The 27,500-nt window shown below is 37.8% G+C and overlaps 2 protein-coding genes across 51 annotated transcripts in view; both read left to right on the forward strand.

The window, feature by feature from the left end:
* The window catches only part of cep170ba (centrosomal protein 170Ba), a 76,718-nt gene extending 60,576 nt beyond the window's left edge, over positions 1–16,142 (forward strand). For 10 of the 50 annotated variants that reach the window (XM_087289835.1, XM_087289798.1, XM_087289808.1 and 7 more), the window contains 8 exons: positions 1–56; positions 6,356–6,581; positions 8,864–8,990; positions 10,650–10,766; positions 10,964–11,052; positions 11,434–11,527; positions 12,094–12,145; positions 14,233–16,142. The exon at positions 1–56 is cut by the window's left edge and continues 1,435 nt beyond it. In XM_087289835.1, the coding sequence (XP_087145961.1) occupies positions 1–56; positions 6,356–6,581; positions 8,864–8,990; positions 10,650–10,766; positions 10,964–11,052; positions 11,434–11,527; positions 12,094–12,145; positions 14,233–14,420 (949 nt within the window). In that variant the 3' untranslated portion in view covers positions 14,421–16,142. The remainder of the gene's footprint in view (positions 57–6,355; positions 6,582–8,863; positions 8,991–10,649; positions 10,767–10,963; positions 11,053–11,433; positions 11,528–12,093; positions 12,146–14,232) is intronic. The other 40 variants (XM_087289801.1, XM_087289811.1, XM_087289836.1 and 37 more) reach the window with 16 other exon arrangements.
* A 1,323-nt stretch (positions 16,143–17,465) lies between these two features.
* Positions 17,466–27,500, forward strand: part of pld4 (phospholipase D family member 4) — a 24,973-nt gene continuing 14,938 nt past the window's right edge. Inside the window, exons 1-3 of the mRNA XM_087290059.1 lie at positions 17,466–17,784; positions 19,341–19,517; positions 24,487–24,565. Coding sequence (XP_087146185.1) covers positions 19,510–19,517; positions 24,487–24,565 — 87 coding nt within the window. The 5' untranslated portion in view covers positions 17,466–17,784; positions 19,341–19,509. The remainder of the gene's footprint in view (positions 17,785–19,340; positions 19,518–24,486; positions 24,566–27,500) is intronic.

Raw genomic sequence — 27,500 nt, forward strand, 5'->3', positions numbered from 1 at the left:
GCAGCCGATCACTCGCGGACGCTCGAGCAGTGCCAAATACGCCAGCAGCACCGCCAGTAAGTATCGTTCAGTGTTTTATGATTGACCTACATTTGCATGGACATTTTACTTTTAGTTGGAATTTAATTATTCTAATTAATCAGTCTGATCATCCGCTTGTTAAGTGTGACGTCACGCGAAGCGGCTTCCGGGTCCAAGCGCTCTATTCAACTAAATTGGGAGACTTATGAAATGGTAATAATAAACGTTTACAAAGCGATGTAATGCTTACGAAAATCACGATCATATTATATATATGTCCGTGCCTAATATCCAATGGCCAGAAAGTAATAATTTTATATTTACTTCGATTTTATATAAAATTAACTTTAATGTGTGATGGGAATAAAACGTGATCATAAACGAATGATTTCTCCACTCAAATGAATGGCGGCTTGGACCCGGAAACAGTTTTACATACGTCACAAACACGTCACCACTTAACAAGCGGATAGAGTTTACATGCAATCTAAAAAAGCATGGGCAGGTAGAAGATTCTGATGGTATGATAACCTTGGATAGAAATATCATGGTTTCACAGTATTGTGATTACTGCTCTAAAATAGTTTTTTGTGTCCCTATTGCACACAATATACGTTATTTAAAAAAAACTTTTTAAGCATATTGTAACAGTAAACATGTCAGGCTAAATAGTTAAAATAAATCATTGACTTCTGCTGTCTTCAGTAGTTTTAAAAACGGATTTCTTTACAACTTGAAAAGGCATGTTTGGATATCTGTCTTTTCTGAGGGTATAAAGTAAAGCAGCTGCACTGTTCAGCTCTACAGCGTGCTTCAGTGTTGGTTGATAAGCGATTTGTTTTTCAGATGTTTTCTGAATTGTGTCCTAACCAGTAGCTTATTGATGTGGAGGGTACTTTTCTACTGGAGATACTGTTGCCCCACCCAAAAAAAATAAAATAAAATAGTAATTAAAAATTATTACATATACTATAGGAACGGTGTAACAGAAATATTTAGTGGTTTTAAAACCTTGTCTTTTATTATCCCATGCCTAAATCTAAATATAGTAATCAGATTGATGTTCATCTTTGTGTCATGGTTTTAATTGATTTGATTTTAACAACCTGATAATAATTCTAGCAGTGTGCAAGATGACCATTTCACATTTGCTTTCATGTGTCAGAGTGACGAGCTTTCACAATGGTTTTGGTTTCATTTAGAATTAAATTCTTCCAATTGATCAGCCTGATCATTGGGTTTACATGCACTCTAAATATAGTGATCGGATTGATGTGCATGTTTATATGTCAATGTTATCAACACGCTAGTAACATGTTCAGCTATTGTGAGATTTGGTCAAATGTTGTGCAAACATAAGATGACTATTTCACGTTTGCATCCATTTATCAGAGTGATGATCTTCCATGATGCTTTCGGTTTTGTTCGTAATGAAGATATTCCGATTGATCAGTCTGATCATAGAGGTTGCATGCACTCTAAATATAGTGATCCTATATAGATTGTTTTGTGCACAAATGTCATGGTTTTAATTAAATGCAAACAACATGATAATCAGTGTAACAATGTTCAAGTGATGTTATTTATGCTAGTAAGATGTTCGTCATTCTAGAATTATACTATCAACATGCTAATAACATGTTCAGCTATTGTGAGATTTGGTAAATGTAATGCAAACCTAAAGGCTCGTACACACCGGGACGCTTTTCGTTTGCGTTTTTATCGTCAGCGTTTTTCAAGACATTTTTCCGGATTCAAACCCAAGCGATTTTCACTGGTGTCGAGCAGAGGAGGATGCAAAACCACTCCTAAAGCCTGATTTATACTTCTGCGTCAAGTGACCGGCGTAACCCACGGCGCAGGCAACGCGCGTGGCTGTGCATTTATACTTCTGCGCGCTGTCTCTGTCGGTCTGCATTAACACTTCCGAAACGCTAGTGGGCAGTGAGGTGTAAATGTTCCTCTGTGTCGAGTTTCTTCTCTGCTTTTTTGCTTTTCCTGAACACTTCCGGGATGTACAAGTGACTCAAACTCGCTCATTTTGAGGCAGGAACCGGCGGACGTGCAACAACTTTAACTATGAGGTAAACACAAAACAAAACTTTCCATCCGGAGCTCCTTCACGGGACTCCACACTTGTAAACAATCGCTCACGCCATTCGCGCGGCTCTCGGTCCCGCCCAGACTTGTCAGTGCTACCAAGCCGACCAATCACAGAGCTTACGCTACGCGTCGTTGCGATGTGTAGTTACATTTTTTGAGAGGTGCACGTCAGCGACGGCCACGGCGAAGCGCTATGCGTCAGCGCCGTAGCATACGCCGGCATTTGACGCAGAAGTATAAATCAGCCTTTATACTTCTGCGCGCTGTCTCTGTCGGTCTGCATTAACACTTCCGAAACGCTAGTGGGCAGTGAGGTGTAAATGTTCCTCTTTGTCGAGTTTCTTCTCTGCTTTTTTGCTTTTCCTGAACACTTCCGGGATGTACAAGTGACTCAAACTCGCTCATTTTGAGGCAGGAACCGGCGGACGTGCAACAACTTTAACTATGAGGTAAACACAGAACAAAACTTTCCATCCGGAGCTCCTTCACGGGACTCCACACTTGTAAACAATCGCTCGCGCCATTCGCGCAGCTCTCGGTCCCGCCCAGACTCGTCAGCGCTACCAAGCCGACCAATCACAGAGCTTACGCTACGCGTCGTTGCGACGTGTAGTTACATTTTTTGAGAGGTGCACGTCAGTGACGGCGATGGCCACGGCGAAGGGCTATGCGTCAGCGCCGTAGCATATGCCGACGTTTGACGCAGAAGTATAAATCAGCCTTTAGATGGCGCTACACACCTTTAAGCTTCCGACACCCGCTTGTAACACAGAAGAAGAAGACAAAGTTGACACGCTTGTTATGGATGGTTCAAGCAGCAGCTCCAGCTCTAGCGATGAAGAAATGATGATTGTTCACAAGAGCAATAAGCAGCTCCACGTTCATGTCGCCTCTGGGCGTCTTCTTCAATGTGCGCTCGTATTGAGAGTTTTGTGCTTGAGCGCCTCCAAGAGCTGTTTACTGTAACTTCAGCAGCTGTGTGCACGTGAACAAAAGTGCCGATCCGATTGGTGGAGAAGGTTTTAGGGCAGTACGTCAAAACAAAAAAAGAGCATGAGGCGTTTCTTTAAAAATGACGCTTTTACGCCTGCCGTTTTGCACATTGGTGTGCACGATCACATTGACACCCTTTATTTAGTCACAAGGCGTTAAACGTCGCTGGAAAACGCGAGCAAAAAGTGTCCCGGTGTACACGGGCCCTAAAACTATTTAACTTTGCATCCATTTATCAGAGTGACAAGCTTCCGTTTTGCTTTTGTTTGAAATTAAATATATATATATCCATGTATATGCCATGGATTTAGTGCTGGAAATATGACAGTAACCGGCTTATTTTGCTAGCAATGCTAGTAACATGTTTATCATGCTAGAATCATACTATCGATATGCTAGTAACATGTTCATCCATTGTGAGATTTGGTCAAATGTTGTTTTGGTTTTGTTTGTAATGAATTTATTACAGTTGCTCAGCCTGATCAGAGTTTACATGCACTCTAAATATAGTGATTGGAATGATGTGCACATTTATGGTTCTAATTGATTTGATTCTAGCAACATGATTATCATGCATAGATATATACATTAGATGTCGCCTACCCTTTTGTTGTCTATTTGAAGGGAATGTGTCAATAGAGCCGCCATTTTAGTACAGGGTAGCGCTCCTTTGAAATGAATGCGGGACCAAGCTGCAGTGGAGGACTGTGGCCATCCAGAGCCAGAGAATTACACATGTATACATATATCTATGATCGGGAGTTTTCCCGGAGGTCATTATGCTAAATTATTTTTATAAATTCCGAAATTTATATTTTACATCACTTTTCTACATTAATGGATCAGTGATCGCACAGGCATTCCTGACAAAAAGCTTGTGTTTGTGTGTATGGAAATGTACTATCCACCCTCCCTGTTAGATTTGATCTAATGGGTGTCCTGAAACACCCCTCCTCTACTGCTTTCACTTTTCATACTGATGGAGGGAGCGATTCGTTTGTGAATGAATCTCCATTATGAACGACTCGTTCACTAGCCGGCAATAATACAAGTTTCTGGCAGCGCAGCATCTCGTTGTCATATTTCTTTTGCATTGTTTGCTGATTTTATTCAACAAAACTAGCATAAGCCGAGTGTTTAGTGCGAGTTGCTGCTGCTTTGTCTTATGGTGAATGCAGTAAGTGACTGTTATCATCAATAACGTTACCTGATTAGCACAAAAGTTCAGAACATACAAAAACGTAAAAAACTTAACCATACCCATGAAATGTTCTGCCTTTGTGCTTTGTTTTCTTTGTTTGCTCATTACTACACCCGTAGACCGCGCTAAAGTCCCGCATCTTCACGTAATAACACTGTCTTGACTAGTGCGGTTGAATGACACTTGTCCTGGGAGCACTGTACAAACATGGCGGTGCTATTGACGCATGCTCAGGGTCCGTATGTGATATCTAGTGTATATATAGATGATTATCATGCTAGAATCATACTATCGACATGCTAGTAACATGTTTATCTATTGTGAGTTTTGGTCAAATGTTGTGCAAACATAAGATTTTGCAATCATTTCCATGATGGATGCTCTTATGTTACATCCAAAATGATTGAAGTACATGTTTCTGATTGGAAATCCAGCTCTGTCTCTGTGTGACTTATGGTCATTGGCTCAGTTTGTGTGCGTTTATTTGTACTACACATCTGTGCCAATGACCCTCCTAAACTAACAAGAAACCATTAATCCAATTGTACTAATATTTGAAATTGCAGATCACAACATCACATACTAAAACTTGTCAAGGTGTTGTGTCCAGATGACATTAACAATCTTATCCACCTTTTTCTACACCACATGATGCTTTGTGTGAATTATGGGAGTAACGTCTATTAAACTGTAAACAATCAGTGAATAAACGAGGTGTCATTATTCTCCTCACAGATTACACATTAAATATTATAAGGCAGCAGATTAAGTTCTTAAATTACTTTCAGTAGACTATGAATAACAAGTCTTTCTGCACAGTATTATTACAGATGGGTTGAACATCACTGTACTGTAGGTCAGTGTTTCTCAACCACGTTCATGTTGGACAAGCAGCACATTTTCCATGTCTCCTTAACCAAACACACCTGATTCAGATCACCAGCTCATTAGCAGACACTGAAAGACCTGTAACTGCTGTGCCAGACAAATTAGACCTCCGAAACACGCAGTGCTGGTGGGCCTCCGGGAACATGGTTGAGAAACACTGCTATAGGGATCACAAAGAGAAAATGAACTGGAGTAGCTAAACAGTGAGCTTTGGCACAGATATGCTTTTGACACTAATGTCATGTTAAAATACCAAGCATCTTGTTTTGCTTTTTTGTTAGGAACAAAATGCAAGTACTATTATTCTTCAGGAGAAAGTCTTTTAGCTTGGCTGGAGTAAAGAAGTCTATTAAATCTATTTATCATAATCAATATTATAACTTTGAATAAATCAAATTGGCCGTAGTGTGTGTGTGTGTGTGTGTGTGTGTGTGTGTGTGTGTGTGTGTGTGTTTGTGTTTGTGTTTGTGTTTGTGTTTGTGTTTGTGTTTGTAAGTGTGTATGGGTGTTTCCCAGTACTGGGTTGCAGCTGGAATGGCATCCGCCGTGTAAAGCATATGCCGGAATAGTTGGCGGTTTATTCCGCTGTGGTGATAAATGTACAGGGGGCTAATAATTCAGGAGGGCTAATAATTCAGGGGGGCTGATAATTCAGGGGGGCTGATAATTCAGGGGGGCTAATAATTCAGGGAGGCTAATAATTCAGGGGGGCTGATAATTCAGGGGGGCTGATAATTCAGGGGGGCTAATAATTCAGGGAGGCTAATAATTCAGGGAGGCTAATAATTCAGGGGGGCTAATAATTCAGGGGGGCTAATAATTCAGGGGGGCTAATAATTCAGGGGGGCTAATTATTAAGACTTCAGCTGTATATATTGTTTATTCATTTGAATGGAAGCTTCCCAAACCGCAATTGCAGCCCAGAATATAAAGCACAGTATTTAAGTGTGTGGAAAAAGGTGGATAAATCCTTTCAGGCCATTAAATGAACCCCACTGTGAATGAATGGGAGTTTGGTTTATTTTTTCCGGGTGTCTTCTCATGATCTACCTGTCTGTCTCTTTCTCTTCCTGCTTTGTTTTATTTTGGTTTCTGTCCTGCGTTTTCTGATGTCGTGGTGTGCCGATTGCTCCTCATTCCTGGGCGAAGGCTCCAGGAGGCGTCAGAAGGGTTCAGACTACGCCTCCACCTCGGAGGACGAGTACGAGTCGAACCAAAGCACTCCTAAACACAAACGCTCCCATCATTCAGGAGCGCAGCAGAGCCAGCCGGCAGGTCCGGTGAGAGCCATGCCCAGATCCAGAGACTCTGAGGGGGAAGGACAGGAGAGCGACGCCTTCCAGAACTGGACGTCACACAGTGCCGAGATCGCCAGGTGAGGATTGTTAAAAACACAGAGGGAATAAAGTCATTAGGTGCGTCCCAAATTGCCTACGTATGCAGTATTCTATGCCATTTTGTAGTATGAATAGTGCAAGTAGTGCGTTCACACTCAAATATTCTCTTTATTAAACAGAATAATGCACTTTAAATACCCGGATGATGCATTTATTTAATCATTAAAAAAACTGTGTAATGATGGACACTTTATACACACACAACAGCAGCAGCTTTGCTCACGTAGCTGAAGGGGTGGGGCTATTGATGAAGGGGCGGTGCTAATGATTAAGGGGCGGAGCTGTTGGTCACTGACATTGGATTACTTTATTTATTGTGGATGGTGAAGCAAAGTTCTCGGACGAGAGTGATCATGTGGCCTCCTGATGGGGAATGCGATTATACTCATGGCAGATATTATTTGGAAGTTTGGTAAACTGTCCACTTATTAAAATACCATTAGTGTTCCATTTGCGACGACACTACGTTCATATATATGAATATAGACATACGCTGTTGAGTGTGTAAGTAAATACATTGTGCATAGCGTGCCATTTGAGACATGGTGATAGATTTTATGTGAGTAATAATTGACAACATGCTGTTAAATTATTCGAAAATAATGCAAAGGGATCTCAGGTATGCATTCTTTTTTTAATCTTTCTAAGGACTGTGATTTTTCCACTGCTCCTACGGTTTTTACAGCTAAATCCACTGTTCAGATGTTGTTTGAGACTTTATTAGTCAGGTGTTTGTCCTCAAACTGCTCCTGTGTGTAGCGCTATCTCCTTTAAAGCCTTCTGTTGCATGATGATGTGACTTTTGTAGCTGTGAAATCTCTGAAGAATATAAAAAATATAAATAAAGCAATTATTCAGTGAGTGCGGTTGATACTGTTAACAAGGTTAATGCACCAAATCTAAAAACCGCAGTTCACTATTGATGTTCAAGGGTCACGAAACACCAAAACACATGTGTTGAGCTGTTGACAGTCGTATATGTGTCCCACACTGCTATAAACACTATTAGGACACATATATCTCACTAAAAAGTGTAAATTGGTTGTTTTTGCAAGCAAATTCGTACTTCCGGTTTGAAATGAATTTTTGAAGCTGCGTCACGGTCATGACATAATAGTGTGTATTCCAGCGTGCAGACTGGACGTCTGTGCCAGAGTGTGTCTTATTACGTCTTACAGTGTGCTGCAATAATGCATGAGTAAGGCTTGGTTCAAACCAATCAGCGCGCTCTATTGTGCAACTTCATTAATATTCATTACTGTCACAGTGTTTAGACGGCAGAGACGCCACGTTGTGTTGGCAAAACAAGCGTGAAGTGTTGCTTTTATAGTTTGCTGCAGTGAAGTTTCGTTTTCCTTTTCTCTCTGTGAGAGCTCAGAGTCACGTGTGGATTAACAGTGTACGCGACGCTCGACAACAATAACTAACGTGTCTAAGGAGGATTATTGTTTACCTGAGAGCTGTTCTCATCTGCAAACGCTGAGATCGGATTCGCTTGTAGTCTCCTCTTAATAAAGACGCGGCTCTAGTTGCTGGTGATTGTCCTGTCTCTACAGATTTGGTAAGTGATTGACCAGTGCTCTTTGTTCATTCAGTTTGTTCGTATCGAACTAAGTTAACTATTGCACCGAGTGTAAACCACAACCAAACTTTAACCTCGTGTAGGGTTTTCACCGCATTTAGTGACCGGAATAACACACGCGGTTTTCTGACGCTACCTGCCGTGTGCATCTAAGTTTCTGGGAAATGCTGAGGTTTTTTTTCTCTCATTCGCCGTGCGGTATCAAACATTGCATGAAAAATACACACTTAGAACAGCTCCTCTAATCAAATATCTCGTTTATCGCGAGGGGCATGAATGAATTCCCTGAATGAAAGAGCCAAACTGCAGTTAAAGTCCACCATTTAATCATTTGGCAAATAATTCGACTACAGATGTCCATGTAAACACAGTCACTTTGTCCCGTGTGTGTGTGTTTGTGTGTGTTTGTGTGTGTTTGTGTGTGTTTGTGTGTGTGTGTGTGTGTGTGTGTGTGTGTGTGTGTGTATTTTGACTCTGAAACTCACCCGTGCCCAAATAGACACTCCCACACCCTCCCACTTTAGTTTCTCCGACACTCCCCCCTAAACAGAGCTGGACACGCCCACTTTTCTGACTTTTTCCAAAGTAGAGGTGTGAAAACACCCTGCTGAAATGAGGGGGTTTCATGGCCCTTTAAAATATTGCCCTTAATCTTTTTTCATGCATGTTCTTCTCCAGATTGAGTCAGGATCTCGCTAAAGATTTGGCTATTTTGGCCCAAGAGATTCATGATGTCGCAGGAGACACTGAGACTCAGAGCGGATCACAAGAGCAGACGGAGCCCGCCGTATCCACACAAGAGGAGGTGCTGCAAAACTGCCTTTATTTCATTACTAATGCAGATAAAAAAAAATCTTTTTACTCAGTTTTTGTCTTGTTTCTTGCCCAAATATCTAGAAATTCTTTAATTTAGAAGCATTTTTTGGACAAGCAAATTATAGTTTTGTTTTCAGAAATAATGCATCAAAATGAAGTGAGTTTTTCCTTAAAACAAGCAAATGATCTGACAATGGGGAAGTAAAATGAGCCTGTTTTTGCGTTGAAACAAGATTTTATTGTACACACAAAATTAAATAATAATATGATTTAAAATAGTTGTTTTCTATGTGAATAAATAGTAAATTGTAACATTTCTATGATGTAAAGCTGTCATATAATTATAATATGTATAATAAAGATCATATTAAATAGTGTTTTGTTTTTTAAATAAATAATAATTTTATACAATAAATGCAAAAATAAATGTAAAGAATAGAAAAATTTCTGACTATAATCTGTGTTAAAAACAATTGTGTTGCTGCATATTTTTGTGGAAATCATTTTCAAAAACTGATCCATAGTTCAAAAGAACAGGATTCATTTAAAACAAAAAGAAACCTTAAGTTATTTGTAATAAAGTAACTTCTTTTGCTCCAGCCAAACAAAAAGAAATAAAGTTTCTCCAGAGGAAAAGTATACACTCACCGGCCACTTTATTAGGTACACCTGTCCAACTGCTTGTTAACGCTTGATTTCTAATCAGCCAATCACATGGCAGCAACTCAATGTATTTACACATGTAGACATGGTCAAGACGATCTGCTGCAGTTCAAAGCGAGCATCAGAATGGGGAAGAAAGAGGATTTAAGAGCCTTTGAACGTGGCATGGTTGTTGCTGCCAGATGGGCTGCTCTGAGTATTTCAGAAACTGCTGATCTACTGGGATTTTCAAGCACAACCATCTCTAGGGTTTACAGAGAATGGTCTGAAAAAGCGGAGATATCCAGTGAGCGGCAGTTCTGTGGGCGCAAACGCCTTGTTGATGCCAGAGGTCAGAGGAGAATGGCAGAAGAGCAGACTGGTTCCAGCTGATAGAAAGGCAACAGTAACTCAAATAAGCACTCGATACAACCGAGCTCTGCAGAAGAGCATCTCTGAACACACAACACGTCCAACCTTGAGGCTGATGGGCTACAGCAGTATCTTCTGATGGCTACTTCCAGCAGGATAACGCACCATGTCATAAAGCTCAATCATCTCTGGTTTCTCGAACATGACAATGAGTTTACTGTACTCAAATGGCCTCCACAGTCACCAGACATCAATCCTATAGAGCAGCTTTGGGATGTGGTGGAACGGGAGATTGGCATCAAGGATGTGCAGCTGACAAGTCTGCTGTAACTGTGTGATGCTATCATGTCAATATAGAGCAAAATCTCTTAGGAATATTTCCAGTAGCTTGTTGAATCTCTGAAGAATTAAGGCAGTTCTGAAGGCGAAAGGGGTCCAACCCGGTACTAGTAAGGTGTACCTAATAAAGTGGCCAGTGAGTGTAATATAACATCTCTTGGGGAAATATTTGGAAAAAAAAAATAATAATTTTTAAATGATCAGAAGGAGGAATAATTCTGTCTTCAACTGTATGAAGGCATTTTATAGTTGTCCACATTCAGCTTTACTCAGTTGTGTTTCTGCGCTCTTTCAGTTGCGGCATCAGATTCCTGAATCCAGTCTGAAAGTGCAGAAAGAGTCTCCTGGAGCAGTCGAAGAGTCTGAACACACCGCTGAAGATGAGAATCAAGCCAATAGGAGACAAGACGAGGTAAAAACAAAACAAGAATAGTGTATCTTCAAAAATAAGCTCAAATAGAGATTGAGACTTTAATTTTTTATTGTTTAATCGTGCTTCTCCAATGTTTGCAAACTTACGATTAGCCTATTGGATGTTTCGTGCAGCGCTTTAAGAAAAGTATTATTACACTGTATTGTTGTTTTTAAAGCTGTGTGTTGTTTCTTCAGGCTGCTGTGAACAGTGTGCTCCTCAATCCTGTGTCTCAGCTTTCACTCGCCATCAGGGAAAACACCGAACAGCTCACACACAAAATCAAGTCAGATTCTGCTTTTTATTTCTCCCTTGCTTCTGCTGTTGCTGCTGCTGCTTTCTTTTTGATATAAGAATAAAACACTGAAATTAAAAGACAATCAAAAACTATAACACAATTAAACACAATGCATGTAAGAACTATATTTATAGACATTTTTAAGGAAAGATTTTTTCTTTATAAATATATTTCTTGCGTGCATTTTACGGTTGTATTATAGTTTTTGTTTTTAACAAAGACAAATCAGTATTAAAATATTAGCCTTGAGGTCCCAACTGGATAATCCTCATTTCTGTTGTGTTTTGCGTTCTGTAATGTTATATACTCTCATGATTAAGATGTATTGTGCTGGTTTCATGTTAACATGTTGTGGCTTTTAATCTTCAGGGTTTTGTTTCACAATCGGAGAGATGTTTTGGGTGAAATCGAGGCAAAGATCAGTGCAGAGGATGATTCTCTATCTATGAAAACCTCAAACAAGGTCAACACATCTCTTTTTTTAATAATTCAATATCATTATATTGTTTAAAATATATTTTAGCATTTTAAACTGAATGCACATAATGCCCATACCAGTGTCATTTATATAATTGAGGTATTAAACATTTTAGCAACATTTTGTATTTAAATAAATAAGTAATTATTTTAGTATTCAGTATTTAAGTATAAAAATATATAATAATATTGATGAATAGAATTAAGAACACATTTTTACATTGTTTTTAATATTTTACTTATTGAAATATCAGTTTTTCTTACATGCAGAATTTAATTGTTTTACAGATTTGATTTTCCTTCATGAGGTTGCTTTGAGAAACATTAAAATATAAACTGTAAAGACAAATATAAAATAACATTAAAAGTTGCATAATTAATTGTAATTTCTATTTTACTTTAGTACCTACATGGAAATTGTGCAACAAGAAGACCTTAAAATAAAGTTTTGGCTCGTTTTAATGTTTAGTCATTTTAAATGCATTTAATAGTTTTTATTTTTTAATTAAACTAAATTTAAATTAATATTTATTTATGATTTTTGTCCTGTAGGAAGTGGCGTCGATCCTGAAAGAGCTGAGGAGAGTCCAGAAGCAGCTGGAAGGTCAGTCGACGCTTAATTTAACACTAAAATACTGAGTTTGCCGATCCTGAAGGAAAACATAAACAGGGGGGCTAATAATTCTGACTTCAACTGTGTGTGTATATAAATAAATATATATATATTAGTGGTGGGCCGTTATCTGTGTTAACGCAAGACTCTTATCGTGCGATTAAAAAAAATTGCTGTTAATCTATTCTCAAAGTTGGGGTGGGAGCTGGGTCTATTCCACGCAAGCTATGATGACTTTCACCTTGATATTTTAGAGCAGATGTATTCCTGACCGGTGAGCCGTCTGACAAAAAGTGCCCTTCTGAATCAAATCAGCAGATGCCTGACTTAACTGCAGTTCGGCAGTTTCACTTTAACTCATGAATATTTCATTCATGCCCCCGTGACAAACTATTAGACGCAAATAAGGAGTGAGGACTGCTGAGAGTGTTGTGGAATTTATTAACGCACGCCAAATAGAAAGAAAAAAACTTCCGCGTTTCTCGGTGTGTTTGTGTGCATGTGTGCGGTCCTTTACTGAGAACTGCGTGTGGGTTTTGTCAGAAAATATGGCGAAATCTCCTACATTAAATTATACGAGGCTTTGAGCGTCACCATATGAAGTCTGAGGCAACCCATTGAAAGCAATGGAATTTCTTTTGTGTCTGTATAGTGGCGCCAATGGGCACCTTTGGCGTCCTCATACTGACGCGCAAGGTGCTGAACCATGCTTCAGATTTTGATGCCTTCGAGATAAGATTGGTTTTGCGATGTTTACTTCAATAATGCCACTAATATCTGCATACTCCACATGTCTCCCTTTCTGTTTAGTTCAGTTCTGACTTTAGTCGGATTGAGGTGATCAGAAATCCATCGCTGTTTGGAGCTTCATAATTCATGCTTAACTGAAAAAAACAGTTAGTAAACACGAGTACATCTTATTGAACATTATTTATTTTCATCATCAATTATCAGAGTAGAACAGTTTCTCAAGCAGTTTGTGATGCATTTTGGAAACAGGAGATGAGCCCCTGGATTAATGCGCCACCTGGCTTGAGAAACCCGTTCTCAAAGTTCTCAATCTTCCCGTTCTCATTCTCCGGCAGAATTCAAATGAGCCATTTTAATTTAGATTATTTCCGAGATGAATCTAAAAAAAATTATCTATGCCCACCTATATGTATATATATTTGTTTTTTTATTCTATTATAACAATTTTTACATTCATTCTTTGCCCAAGTGATGGGATATCATTGATTTTAGTTTGTCATTTTAATTGTTAATATATTTAAGTAGTTTAAAAAATATATACCTTTTTATTTTAGTATTCATATATATTTAATATTATTAGCCCCTTTAGGAAATTATTTTGATTAGTTTGATTTTCTACAGAGCAAACTTCTGTTGTCTAGTTACTTGCCTAATTAACCCAATTGTGTTTCCTTTTTAACTCTTTAAAAGTAAATAAATAAATTAAATAGGAACTGTATTTAATAACTCCAAATTCAATAACCCCAATAGCCCTAATTTTCAATTAACATTAACAATTATTACATTAAGAAATGTAAAGAAAAGAAAAGGTTTGCCTAGTTTTTATCTTCCAGCACTTTTTATTCAGTTTAATTCCAGTTTATTTGTATGTGTGGAAATAGAGAATAAAGACAATAATTAGCGTAGCTGCTGTTTATAATGTATAATGTATATAACATAGAAACACATATATAAAGCATAGAAGTATATGCCTGGTGCATTAAGACAGGAGGAGTGTGTCCTACAGGTGGTTGTCAAGCCAGCTCACTTGCGTGGAGCAAACTCATGCGTCATATTGTTACATGATGCGTTGTGTGTATGCTTTACTAAACAGATCGGTCTTTAATCTAGTGTTGAACTGAGAGAGTGTGTCTAAGTCTCGACATTATCAGGAAGGCTATTACAGAGTTTGGGAGCCATAAATGAGAAGTCTCGACCTCCTTTAGTGGACTTTGCTATTCTAGCTACTACCAGAAGCCCTGAGTTTTGAGAGTGGGTTGATTTGTCCCACAGTCAGTCAGTGTTTGCTGCTGCAGTTTCCTCAGTGTTTTCTTTGCGTGTGTTTTCAGTGATCAACAGCATCATGGATCCGCAGGGGAACCCGGAGCTGATGCGGACGTTCTCCTCATCTGCAGCTGCAGCGCGTGGACCCAGATCTGCTCTGCGGGACAACAGATCTGCAGGAGGAGGAGCAGGAGCAACACCCAGAGCCAGACGCATGTTCAGGAGCACAGACAGAGACGGCTCGATGGTATAAGGAGAAGAGCCAAAACTCACGAACATACACACTGATTCAGGTGTACACACCACACACATTGATTCAGATTTACACACACTGATTCAGATTCTCACACACACCTATTCAGATTTACACACACTGATTCAGATTCACACACATATCGACTGATTCAGATTCACACACACAATACACACTGATTTAGATTCACACACACTGAATCAGATTTACACACACATACACACTGATTCAGATTCACACACACAATACACAGATTCAGATTCACACACACTGAATAAGATTCACACACACATACACACTGATTCAGATTCACACACACAATACACACTGATTCAGATTCTCACACACACTGATTCAGGTGTACACACCACACACACTGATTCAGATTCTTACACACACTGATTCAGATTCTCACACACACTGATTCAGATTCTCACACACACTGATTCAGATTTACACACACTGATTCAGATTCACACACATATCGACTGATTCAGATTCACACACACAATACACACTGATTTAGATTCACACACACTGAATCAGATTCACACACACATACACACTAATTCAGATTCACACACACATACACACTGATTCAGATTCACACACACTGATTCAGATTCACACACACACACACACACTGATTCAGATTCACACACACATACACACTGATTCAGATTCACACACACAATACACACTGATTCAGATTCTCACACACACTGATTCAGGTGTACACACCACACACACTGATTCAGATTCTTACACACACTGATTCAGATTTACACACACTGATTCAGATTCTCACACACACTGATTCAGATTTACACACACTGATTCAGATTCTCACACACACTGATTCAGATTCACACACACAATACACACTGATTCAGATTCACACACTGATTCAGATTCACACACACTGATTTAGATCCACACACACTGATTCAGATTTACACACACTAACATATTGAGTTTCTCACACACACATTGATTTAGATTCACACACACACATACACTGATTCACATTCACACACACTGATTCATATTCACACACACACACACACGCATACACACTGATTCAGATTTACACACACATACACACTGATTCAGATTCACACACACACATACACACTGATTCAGATTCACACACACACACTGATTCAGATTCTCACACACTGATTTAGATTCACACACACACACATACACACTGATTCATATTTACACACACATACACACTGATTCAGATTCACACACATACACACTGGTTCAGATTCACACACACACACACACACACATATTCAGATTCACACACACTGATTTAGATTCTCACACACACACACATACACACTGATTCATATTTACACACACATACATACTGATTCAGATTCACACACACACACATACACTGATTCAGATTCACACACACACATACATACACTGATTCAGATTCGCGCGCGCACACACACACACACACACAGACGGGATCTGTAGATGCTTGATGTTTGCACATGTCTATTCCTCCTCCAGCCAGCCTGAATGGGCTGCAGTTCAGAACTCTGCATTGAGTGTATCACTGTACAGACACTGTGGAGGATCCTCTCTATAGTTTGTGGGATTATGAATATATGAGCTCTGTTAATGAAATACATGATTATTTAAATCGCATTTGTCTCTGTTGGACAGGGGATTATTTCTATGATTATTAAAGATTTAAATTAATGCTTCTGTGTGTGTGTGTGTGTGTGTGTGTGTGTGTGTGTGTGTGCGTGCGTGCGTGCGTGCGTGCGTGCGTGTCTTCATTGTTTTATTGAAGTGCTGTGAAAGGAAAGTGCACAGGTCACTTGTGGATCTTTACACTGCAGTTTTTGTTTAGCATCATGTCCTGAATATAAATATATAGATGTACTCAATATAAGTGTGCTTTTCTACAGCACAAGTGTCTAAATATTCTCATAATATCATAATATCTCATAAAACATTTATAATATCATGTTTATTAATCAAGATTATACATTCATTTATTTTCCTTTGGCTTAGTACAGGGACGTCCAGACTCGGTGCTGGAGGGCTGGTGTCCTGCAAAGTTTAGTTCCAACCTCAATCAGACACACCTGGGCTAGCTAATCAAGCTCTTACTAGGCATTCTAGAAACATCCTTGTAGGTGTGTTGAAGCAAGTTGAAGCTAAAATCTGCAGGACAGCAGCCCACCAGGATCGAGTTTGGACACCCCTGGATTAGTCCTGTTTAATCATCAGGGGTTGCCACAGCGGAATGATCCGCCAACTATTCCAGCATATGTTTTACACAGCGGATACCCTTCCAGTTGCAACTTAACTCTGGGAAACACCCATACACACTTGTTCACACACACACACACACTCAGACACTAAGGCTAGTTTAGTTCGTCAGTTCCCCCATTGCGCATGTGTTTGGACAGTGGGAGAAACCATAGCAAACCCATGCCAACATGGGGAGAACATGCAAACTCCACACAGAAAAGACAACTGACCCAGCAAGGACTCGAACAAGTTAGCTTTTTGCTGTGAGGCCACAATGCTAACCACTGAGCCACAACAATTATGACATTGCTTATTTATATTCTTTATTAATGAAGTCATCTGAAATGAAGAAGAAAGCGTTCAGCATTACTCCCAGAGTTCATCAAGAGTCTTTGTGTTCATCTTCAACGCCTCCTCCTTCATCTTACCCCAGACATGCTCAATAATGTTCATGTCTGGTGACTAGGCTGGCCAATCCTGGAGCACCTTCTCTGCTTTCAGGAGCTTTGATGTGGAGGCTGAAGTATGAGGAGCGCTATCCTGCTGGAGAATTGTCCCTCTGCTGTGGTTTGTAATGTAATGGGCAGCACAAATGTCTTGATACCTCAGGCTGTTGATGTTGATCATCCACTCTGCAGATCTCTCTATACTGAATGAACCCCAAACCATGATTTCTCCTTCACCAAACTTGACTGATTTCTGTGAGAATCTTGGCTCCATGCTGGTTCCAGTAGGTCTTCTGCAGTATTGGTGATGATTGATGCAGATCAACAGATGATTCAGCAGAGGAATCCACCTTCAGACACTTTTACACATCATCAACTAGAAGTCAAGTTATTATCTGCTGCTCCTACATCTGAGATCCACAGCAAGACTTTTGTCAGGCAGTGTTTATGTAACTGAACTGTCCCTTTAAATCAGTTTGTTCCTCCTGGTAAATGTAATCTGGTAATGATTATAGTTGAGTTTCTGCAGAAATGAAAGTGAAACTCAGAGCAGTCGGGACTTTTATCAGACTCTCCTTGATGCTCATCAGTGTTCATATGATTTCTGTCTGGACAAACATCACTCACTGAAGCAGGTATACTATATTTTATTATATTAAAACATCTGACAGCTGAGATGTATATTATTAATGTTTGATAATTATTTGTACCGTATGATTAACTTGCATTTAGCCATGCATGCTTTTTATTTATTTATTTCATAACTGGTTATTGCTTTATATTTATATATACAAACAGTTAAAGTCAGAAATATTACCCCCGCTGTTTATTTTCCTCCAATTTCTACGGAGAGCAGATTTTTTTCAACACATTTCTAATCATAATAGTGTTAATAACTCATCTCTAATAACTGATTTATTTTATCTTTGCCATGATGACAGTAAATAATATTAGACTAGATATTCTTCAAGACACTTCTATACACCTTTAAGAGACATTTAAAGGCTTAATTAGGTTAATTAGGGTAACTGGGCAGGTTAGGGTAATTAGGCAAGTTGTTGTATAATGATGGTTTGTTCTGTAGACTGTCGAAAACAAATATTGCTTAAAGGGGCGAATAATATTGACCTTAAAATGGTTGTTAAAAAATATAAAACTGCTTTTATTTTAGCCGAAATAAAACAAATAAGACTTTCTCCAGAAGAAAAAATATTATCAGACATACTGTGAAAATTTCCTTGCTCTGTTAAACATCATTTGGGAAATATTTAGAAGGAAAAACAATTCAAAGGAGGGCGAATAATTCTGACTTCAACTGTATATATATATATATGTATGTATATATATATATATATATATATATATATATATATATAAATATATAAATGCCAGTTTTTTCCACATTTAGTGTATTACACGCTGCTTATTTGTAAAATATTTATAAATTGCATTTTGAATGTGTGTTTGTGTGTGTGTTTTAGTAGTATGTACTACAACGTTTTTTAAGTGTTATTAAATACTAGTGTATTAGTTTCTGTAATGTTTTTAATTTTAGTTTTAATTTAATTTCTGTTTAATATTTTGCATTAACTTTAGTAAAAGTGTTTTACTGTTCATGAGTTTAGAATTGTAATTCACTTTATTTTAGTTAATGTTTATTATATGTAACAAAGTGTATATGAAGAGTTCAGATGCAAAAACCTCTAAGTGCCATCTGAAATTTGCTTCTAACATCAGCATTTTTCTCATTTTCTTGATTCGGTAATTTCACTTTTCTGGTAAAGAATAGGTTATTTTCATCGCTTTTAACATGAAATAACTGAACATAGCCATAAGAGGCTGAGAAAAATGCTTATTGTAGAAGAAAATTCAAGATGACACTTAGAGCTTCTGAACTCTTCATATATCAAACTCAGCTTCATAAAATCCAAGGCTGTAATGAACTGTTAATCATACTGTAAACTCGCTTTTCTTTGCTTCCTTTTTAAAAATAAATAACTTGCACATTTATAAAACTGTTAACTGTGTCGAATGTAAAGATGTCAGTGTTGTGAATGAATGTGTTTTCAGTCTAGTGATTAATTTGTTTTGCTTTATTGAAATACAACACAGATTACAGTATTATTATTAATAAACATTTTGAAAATGTTTTGTGCATTTGACTGTGTTATTAACTCTGTTTGTTTTCCAGAAAGCTCGTTCGTGACGCTGACAGGAATTATATTTAGATGTGTGCCTGAGATTAAAAGCACCATTTAAACAAGAAATAGAAATGAAAGAGGAACGAGGAACTGCTGAGGGTATTTGAGAGAATTTCCCTTTGTGTTTCCAACTAGACGGCATTCAACACCTGCAGCAGCATGTCTGAGTAAGTGCTCTTCACCACAGCTTCAGTACAGTGCTGTCAAATGATTGATCACACGTTTATAAAATAGATTACTGTGTATTGTGTAATAATATGAGCTAATTTATCCATAATGAGCCGTTTTTTCATATTTTGTGGTTCATGTTTGTATTCTTCCATGTTTATTTCTGCTTTTGAGTTGCTTTATTGGAGCTTGATCTTTCCTCCAACAACTTTTAACCTTGAAGATATGAGAAACGTGACTCTTATGTTCATGTGTAACAGTCTGCAGTGCTATATTGTCTGGGTTGATGTTACACCAGTGGTTCTCAAAGTAGGAGTCGCAAGTCAATAAAGAAAGGGGGGGGTCTCTTGGTGATATCCAAAAATCTCATATATTTTATTAAACTATTAGAATGATCATATTTTATCAATGGTTGTATTTAATTTGCGACCCCTGGGGTTATTATGCTAGATTAACATCACAGCAGTAGTGTTAGTTGCTGCAGAGTGGTTTTGCGGTATAACATTATGGCACTCGCATACACACTGAGGAGGGCATTGTGCCGAAACGTTTGTGTCTTTAAATCACCTGAAGAAAGTAAAAAGAAAAACATTACGAAGCAATTACTTGCTGAGTGCGAATCATTACCTTTTTGAATAAAAGCATCGACAAGACTGACGCACTAAAGAAGTTTCTTTAAAAGCCGCGAGCGCGCAGGGCAAACTTCAGCAACTCTGCTCACATACATTCAAAAATAAGGCCACGACTGAACAAGGAGGACGAACTCCAAGAGGTCTCGAAAATTAAACCAAGAATAGTTTTGTGCTATAAACATTGTGTTCATCATTCCCATTAAGTGAGATTAATATTAAATTAATAATGATTATAAAAAAGATATGATTGTAAGGCTGTTGCACTTTTTTTGTGTTGACAATATGCCTATGGGTGACGCAGTGGCGCAGTAGGTAGCGCTGTCACCTCAAAGCAAGAAGGTCGCTGGTTTGAGCCTCGGCTGGGTCAGTTGACATTTCTGTGTATCTGTGTAACATTTCTGTGCTCCGGTTTCCCCCACAGTCCAAACACATGCGGTACAGGTGAATTGGGTAGGCTAAATTCTCCGTAGTGTATGAGTGTGTGAATGAGTGTGAGGATGTTTCCCAGAGATGGGTTGCAGCTGGAAGGACATCCGCTGTCTAAAAACGTGCTGGATAAGTTGGTGGTTCATTCCACTGTGGTGGATTAATAAAGGAACTAAGCCGAAAGGAAAATGAATGAATGAATGTGCTTATGTTTATGTAGTTCCTATAGTGTGTGTGTGTGTGTGTGTGCACCATTGTGTACAATATTTGTATGCTTATAACCCTCTCCGTGCATAGTGTGGGTCGCGAGTCACTGGAGTTGTTATTTTAGGGGTCGCGGGTTGAAAAGTTTGAGTACCCCTGTATTACACTACAGTATCTTTTCTGTTATTTTACACACTTATTTCTCAAGATATTATTATTTCTTATACATTATATTATTATTTCAAATACTAGAATGTCACTAAAAGTCACTTTGTTAAACTGTAGAGTCGAATCTTCAACATTAAAAGTCAATCATCATCCTGTCAGGGTTGGTGAGGGGAAATGGGGAAAAAGGAGCGAGGTCTCAAGTGCAGGATAAATGGGAATTTATTAAATAATAAAAATAAAATAAAATGCAAAATAAACTACCCCGAGGGGGAAAACATTAACAAAACAAAAGCATACACATACAAACAGGACTGGGCAGGCTGGCAAGGATGAGGCCTGGAAACACAACAGGACTAGACTTCAAACGACGAAATGTGATGACGAACTGACACAGGACAGCAAAAGTGAGGGGTATATAAACTGTAGAAGATTAACACACAAACAGGTGAACACAATTAACTAATAATGGGTTAACAAGGAGGGTGGGACAAGACAATAGACGGGAGAGCGCATGACACAGAGAGACAATACAAGCCATGCGCTCACATAACACAACAAGAACATGCAGCCAATGAGAGAACTCATTAACCGCATGTTCATGACAACAAACACAACACTGAAGCACACGACAAAAGCACGTGACCACAATGTAAACACCAAGCCACGTGCTTTGACAAGAGACGCAAGACACGAGCACACGATAGATAAACACCTTACCGTGCGCTCACACATAAGCAACGCACATGCTTCATCTCAGCGCCAACCAAAACTGAAACCAACTAGACGGAGGCGCTGAGAATAAAGCAGGGGTCTGTTCTTCGTACCTCGCTTAAATGATCTAAGATGATTTGGCAGATCCTGGATCTTTTAATCTTGATAACTGATCTCTCGCTAATTTGGTTCTCCAAATAAGTTCGCGAATCAGATTAGAATATCTGGATGAACTGATCTGAGATCGCTGCGTTTGTTGTTAAGGACAGATCTATCGATCCTCGAAATCATGATCAGCAATGCAACGATTGGCTGACGGCACAGCAGCGTAATGACATCATCTGATAAATATTCAATTATCCATGAGAGCAAAATTACATCAAATTAGCAGTAAACGGCTTGTTAAATATGACACGCAGTAACTTCACATTTGTTGTGAGCTGCAGGCTTTACACTTTCATTTGTCAAGACAAGAGTATTCATCATGTATTTCAATGCAAATCAATGTATTTAGTTCTTCATTTAGAAAAGATTTTCTTTATTATAGTAACCGTTTTTTAATCGGTGTAAAGAATAACTGGTTGTTTCCAAAAGCATTTTGATATTGGTAAAGGCGTCTGCAACTTTTGTGAAGCATCACTGGCATATTAACTGTCAAAACATGTTTATGACTGCATATATGTATTATTGCTTTTAAAAAAAGTCACACATTGTGCATTTCTATTATACACATTTGTACTAAAGCGATCTAAAAAGTTCATATCAATAAGTTTTCTCTTTGCACCACCAGGTGGCAGTCTTTGTATTTTCATTTCGAGGGTGCAGATTGCATACGTTTTATTAATATGTATAACTTTATTTATTTTATTAATGACTATAACTTTTATATATATAGTTAAAAAATATTTACTATTTTCCCAAGTGTATATAACTTTTACTGTAAGAAAATATCAGAACTCGGTACATACTTTCTGTATTATCTTTGCTTGAACTGAGCCGATCTAATCCTGTTTATATGATTTGAACCTGCTCCCGATCAGGTTTGACCTAGCAGATCTGTTGCCATGACAACAACTCTCGGATCAGCTTTGAAGAACGAAACGATCCTGGATCGTGTCAAATCGTCAATATCCAAATCCAGCTAACTGAGTAATCCACATACGAAGAACGGACCCCAGCGCGCCGCTGACAGAACAAACACAAACACTAGTACAAGAGCGCGCGCGTCTGAGGGACGCAGAGCGTGCGCGGCCACATCAAGTGGCAGCGCGCACACTCTGCGTACACCCACGACGGCGCGCGCACACAGAGAAAGAAACAGGACCAGACATGGAGTAGTGTCAGAGCTCTGCCACCAAAACAAGAATTTACAAGACCAAAGTGGCAGAACCCTGACACATCCCATACTGTGATTCACAACCACAAATAAATGGAAAACACACAAAACACAGAAACCGTTCATCAGCAGATGTTTTACAGCGTACATTTTTTGTATATGTAAATGTATGCATGGTTATATTGTATAAAAATATGTTTATATGCATATAAAAATGTATATATAATACAAATTAATTTATTATATATCTATAAATACACGCGTGCAAGCATATATTTGAGAAAATGTTTATTCATGTTTAGATATTTAATGCATATGATACAAATTCTATATGAAATAATAAAATAAAATATATATAACAAAATAGTTTTGTTTCCATCACATATACATAATAAATACACACAGGACACACACATAAATTCTCAAAACAGTCTTTTATAATGGATGCAATTAATCTTTGCGTAGCTCTAACTTTTTGTATTTTGCAAAGTATGTGTGTATATACAGTGTATAAGCAGTACACGTGTTTGTGCATATATATATATATACACACAGGGTGGGCCATTTATATGGATACACCTTAATAAAATGGGAATGGTTGGTGATATTAACAACTTGTTAGTGGCACATATATGTGAGGGGGCTTGTAAATAACTCATGAATGAATAAAGTAACATTAAAACCAAGTACACCATTGTTTTTCTTGTGAAATTCCCAATAGGTTTATTAAGGTTTATCCATATAAATGTAAATGTCCCACCCTATATATATATATACATATGTGTGTGTGTCTGTGTGTGTGTGTATATACACACACAAACACACAAAGTTGAAGTCAGAAAATTATTATTAATTATTAGCCCCCCTTTAAATTATTTTTTCTATGTCAAATATTTCTCAAATGATGTTGAACAGATTTAGGAAATGTTCACAGTATGTCTGATAATATTTTTTCTTCTAGAGAAAGTCTTATTTGTTTTATTTGGACTAGAATAAAAGCAGTTTTTAATTTTTTAAACACCATTTTAAGGTTAATATTATTATATTATTATTATTAGCCCCTTTAAGCTTTATTTGTTTCCGATAGTCGACAGAACAAACCATCATTATACAATAACTTGCCTAATTACCCTAACCTGCCTAGTTACCCTAATTACCCTTGTGAAGCCTTTAAATGTCACTTTAAGCTGCATAGAAGTGTCTTAAAAAATATCTAGTCAAATATTACTGTTACAAGGGCAAAGATAAAATAAATTAGTTATTAGAGATGAGTTATTAAAACTGTTATGATCAGAAATGTGTTGAACAAATTTTCCCTCTATTAATTAGAAATTGGGGAAAAAATAAACATATACATATGTTACCATACAAACATTGATCTTAGATTTGATGAATGGTCTGACAGCAATACTCTTCAGTTCTCAGAGGAATAAAGCACATTACAGCTGAACAGTACATTCAGTGATGGTGTGTTTGTTACTGTACTTTCAGATCTACACGTCTGCGAGATGCTCAAGAACTCTCGTCTCCATATAACAGCCTACATGACAGTTATGTGTCCAATAAAACAGTAAGTCTGATGTTTTTCAGTTCATATGCCGAGTTGAAGATTTCAGCCCCGATTTTGACTCGCTGAAGGTTTTAAGAAATGGCAGACAAATGCCTGAAATCACTGCTCGTTCACGTTAATAACAATCACAGTGTGAACTATCAAAGACGCCATCTGAGAGAATCGCCTGAGTCTCCGTCACTCAATTCAAATCAATTCAGCTTTATTTGTATAGCGCTTTTACAATGTAGATTGTGTCAAAGCAGCTTCACATAAATGGTCATAGTAACTGGAACAGTGTGGTTCAGGTTTTAGTGTTTAAGTTCAGTTCAGTTCAGTTTAGCTCAGTTCAGTGTGATTTAATCATTACTGAGAGTTCAAACACTGAAGAGCCAATTCATCGATGCGTAGCTCTACCAATCCTGAACCTGTCGTGGTTTTCTTGGTTTTTCTCTTACTAAATCAAACTCAGTCTGGAGGTTATGAATATCAGAAGAATATACTTTATTGTCGACAACAAAGGAGAACTTTCAGGAGACCCCCAGTAGCATCTCTGTCTGAAAAATTCTGTCTCACTAATGAGCTGGCCTTACTTAAATACCCTTTCACATCCGTTGTTTTCCTTTGTTCTCCATATATTACACAAGATCCCTCCTAGTTTAACCCTTGACCCCAAATTCCACCTCTGTCATCTGTTTTTCCCTTATTTCTACATATGTCACACAAATTCTACCTAGGTTAACCCCTGACCTCAATTTCCACCTAGGTTAACCCCTGACCCAAACCTGGTAACTATATAACTTATCCAGTTCTTGTGATATGGTAATTCTTCTAATGGTATGCAAGTCTACAAGCAGATTATATACATACCATTTGAATATATATATTAACTTCACACTTTAAAGAGTATAAAATCCACTTCAAACCATGCGAGCCAGTGGCGACAGCGGAGAGGGAAAAAAAACTTCACCTGATAGGAGTGAAGAAAAAAAACCTTCAGAGAACCAGACTCAGTTCTGCACGACCACTTTAATTTCTCCACTGGCCACAAGTCTTCTGCAGAGCTTCAGTCACCGCGGTTTATCTTACCGTGGTTTATCTCATGAGATAAAAGTAATTTTTTAAAAGAAAATAAATCAATAATTAGGAAAATAAATCAATCAGTAATAAATAGGAATATTAATAATGATTTTATTTACTGTTATCCGCTATATGCTGTTGTTACAGGAAAAAAGAAGCAACACTGCTGTTGTCATTAGATTTGACTACTTTTACATCATACAGAAATATATGTAATGATTATTGTGTGAGGCGATGCAAATACAATGCAGGTAGAGCGATGCAAATGACCCACAAAGAACAGTGCGACTCTATTGACCTTATTCTAAAATGTGGAAGAGCGGCTGTTTTCGCGATTGTGTTAGAACAGTGGTTCTCAAACTTTTTTCATCAAGTACCACCTCAGAACAAAATTGTCTCTCCAAGTACCACCATAATGAGCAGTATTGAAATACAGTAGCATAGTAAGCCCAGTAAAGCAGCTACAGTACTGCACAGTTCAAAAAAGGTGGCAGATTAATTCCTATTATTGAGAATATCTATTATTGTCAGCCACTTTAAACATAAATAGTCTGAACCTTAACACTGTACTGTGCTTATATATATATATATATATATATATATATATATATATATATATATATATATATATATAAACTAAAAACGTCAACATTTAAATTAAAATGTGCTTAAGGTAAAAAAAAAAACTTTACAGGTCAGTTGTTCACCCTATAATAACACCAGTGAAACTTTTTTATTAGACCACTGGTGTCATTTTAAAATTTTTTATTTATTTTGTTTTCATGTTTAGCACTTCATGGGTTTGTATTCTTGCATACTGCTGTACTGCCATGTCATGGTTCAGTATGTGTGTTTCTATACATTAAAGACAACTTTTAACATTTCATCTGTGGAGTTTCTTTGGTAAAACACAGCACACAGAAAAGCCTATAAGTGGAACAAGGTTTAGAAACAAACATTTTATATTTTAAATATTACATCAAATTTCTGTAGCTTGAACTTATTCCATCCATTTGCTGTTCTACAAGGATTCATTGGTATTAGTAGATGGTTAACAAACGATGAACAACTCTCGTCTGTAAAGTGTGAGTAAATATAATAGTTAAGTGTTAGTTATTAGCTTAAGCATGTTATTGGGACGTTATTCTAAAGTTGCAACTATTCCTCATTTACTAAGTTAATAAATGAAAAATAGCTGCAACTTTAGAATAACATCCCAATAACATATACACACAATAACTGATACTTAACAAGTCTTTATTAAGTAATTTACTAAGAGCTTGTTCATGATCTTTTACTAATTTATTAGGTACAGTTTTAAATCATTAAAATACAGTTAAGAAGTCATTTACAACTTGTCAACTAACGGCTTGTAAGTTATCCATTGCCCATCTATAAGGCACAGTTGTAAATAATTAACAAACTATTAACTTTTATTTAACAAGTCATTTATAACTTGTTAACTAACAGTTTATTAATGGTCTATTAACTAGTTATAACGGATAGTTATTCTAAAGTGTTACCCGTCATATGTACAGGCAACTTTCCCAGAGATGGGTTGCAGCTGGAAGGGCATCCGCTGCGTCAAAACGTGCTGGATAAGTTGGCGGTTCATTCCGCTGTGGCGACCCCGGATTAATAAAGGGACTAAGCCGATGAGAATGAATGAATGTACCGTCCCTACTCTTCTTAACGAGCTGCGGGTGATGCTGTCGGCCCCTCAGAGCACTCACATGCGGCCCAGTCCTCATACAGCAGTCTCTCCCACCTGCAGCTTGACAGCAGATCACTCCTCTGCGTACCGACGGCAAATGATTTAGCAACTTAATAAAAACTAAATGGATGAGTTATAAAAAAATTCACCCCCTCACAGTTG

The sequence above is a fragment of the Danio rerio genome, chromosome 17 (assembly GCF_052040795.2).
Source record: "Danio rerio strain M-AB ecotype USA chromosome 17, GRCz13ab, whole genome shotgun sequence".
Taxonomy (NCBI): Eukaryota; Metazoa; Chordata; class Actinopteri; order Cypriniformes; family Danionidae; genus Danio; species Danio rerio.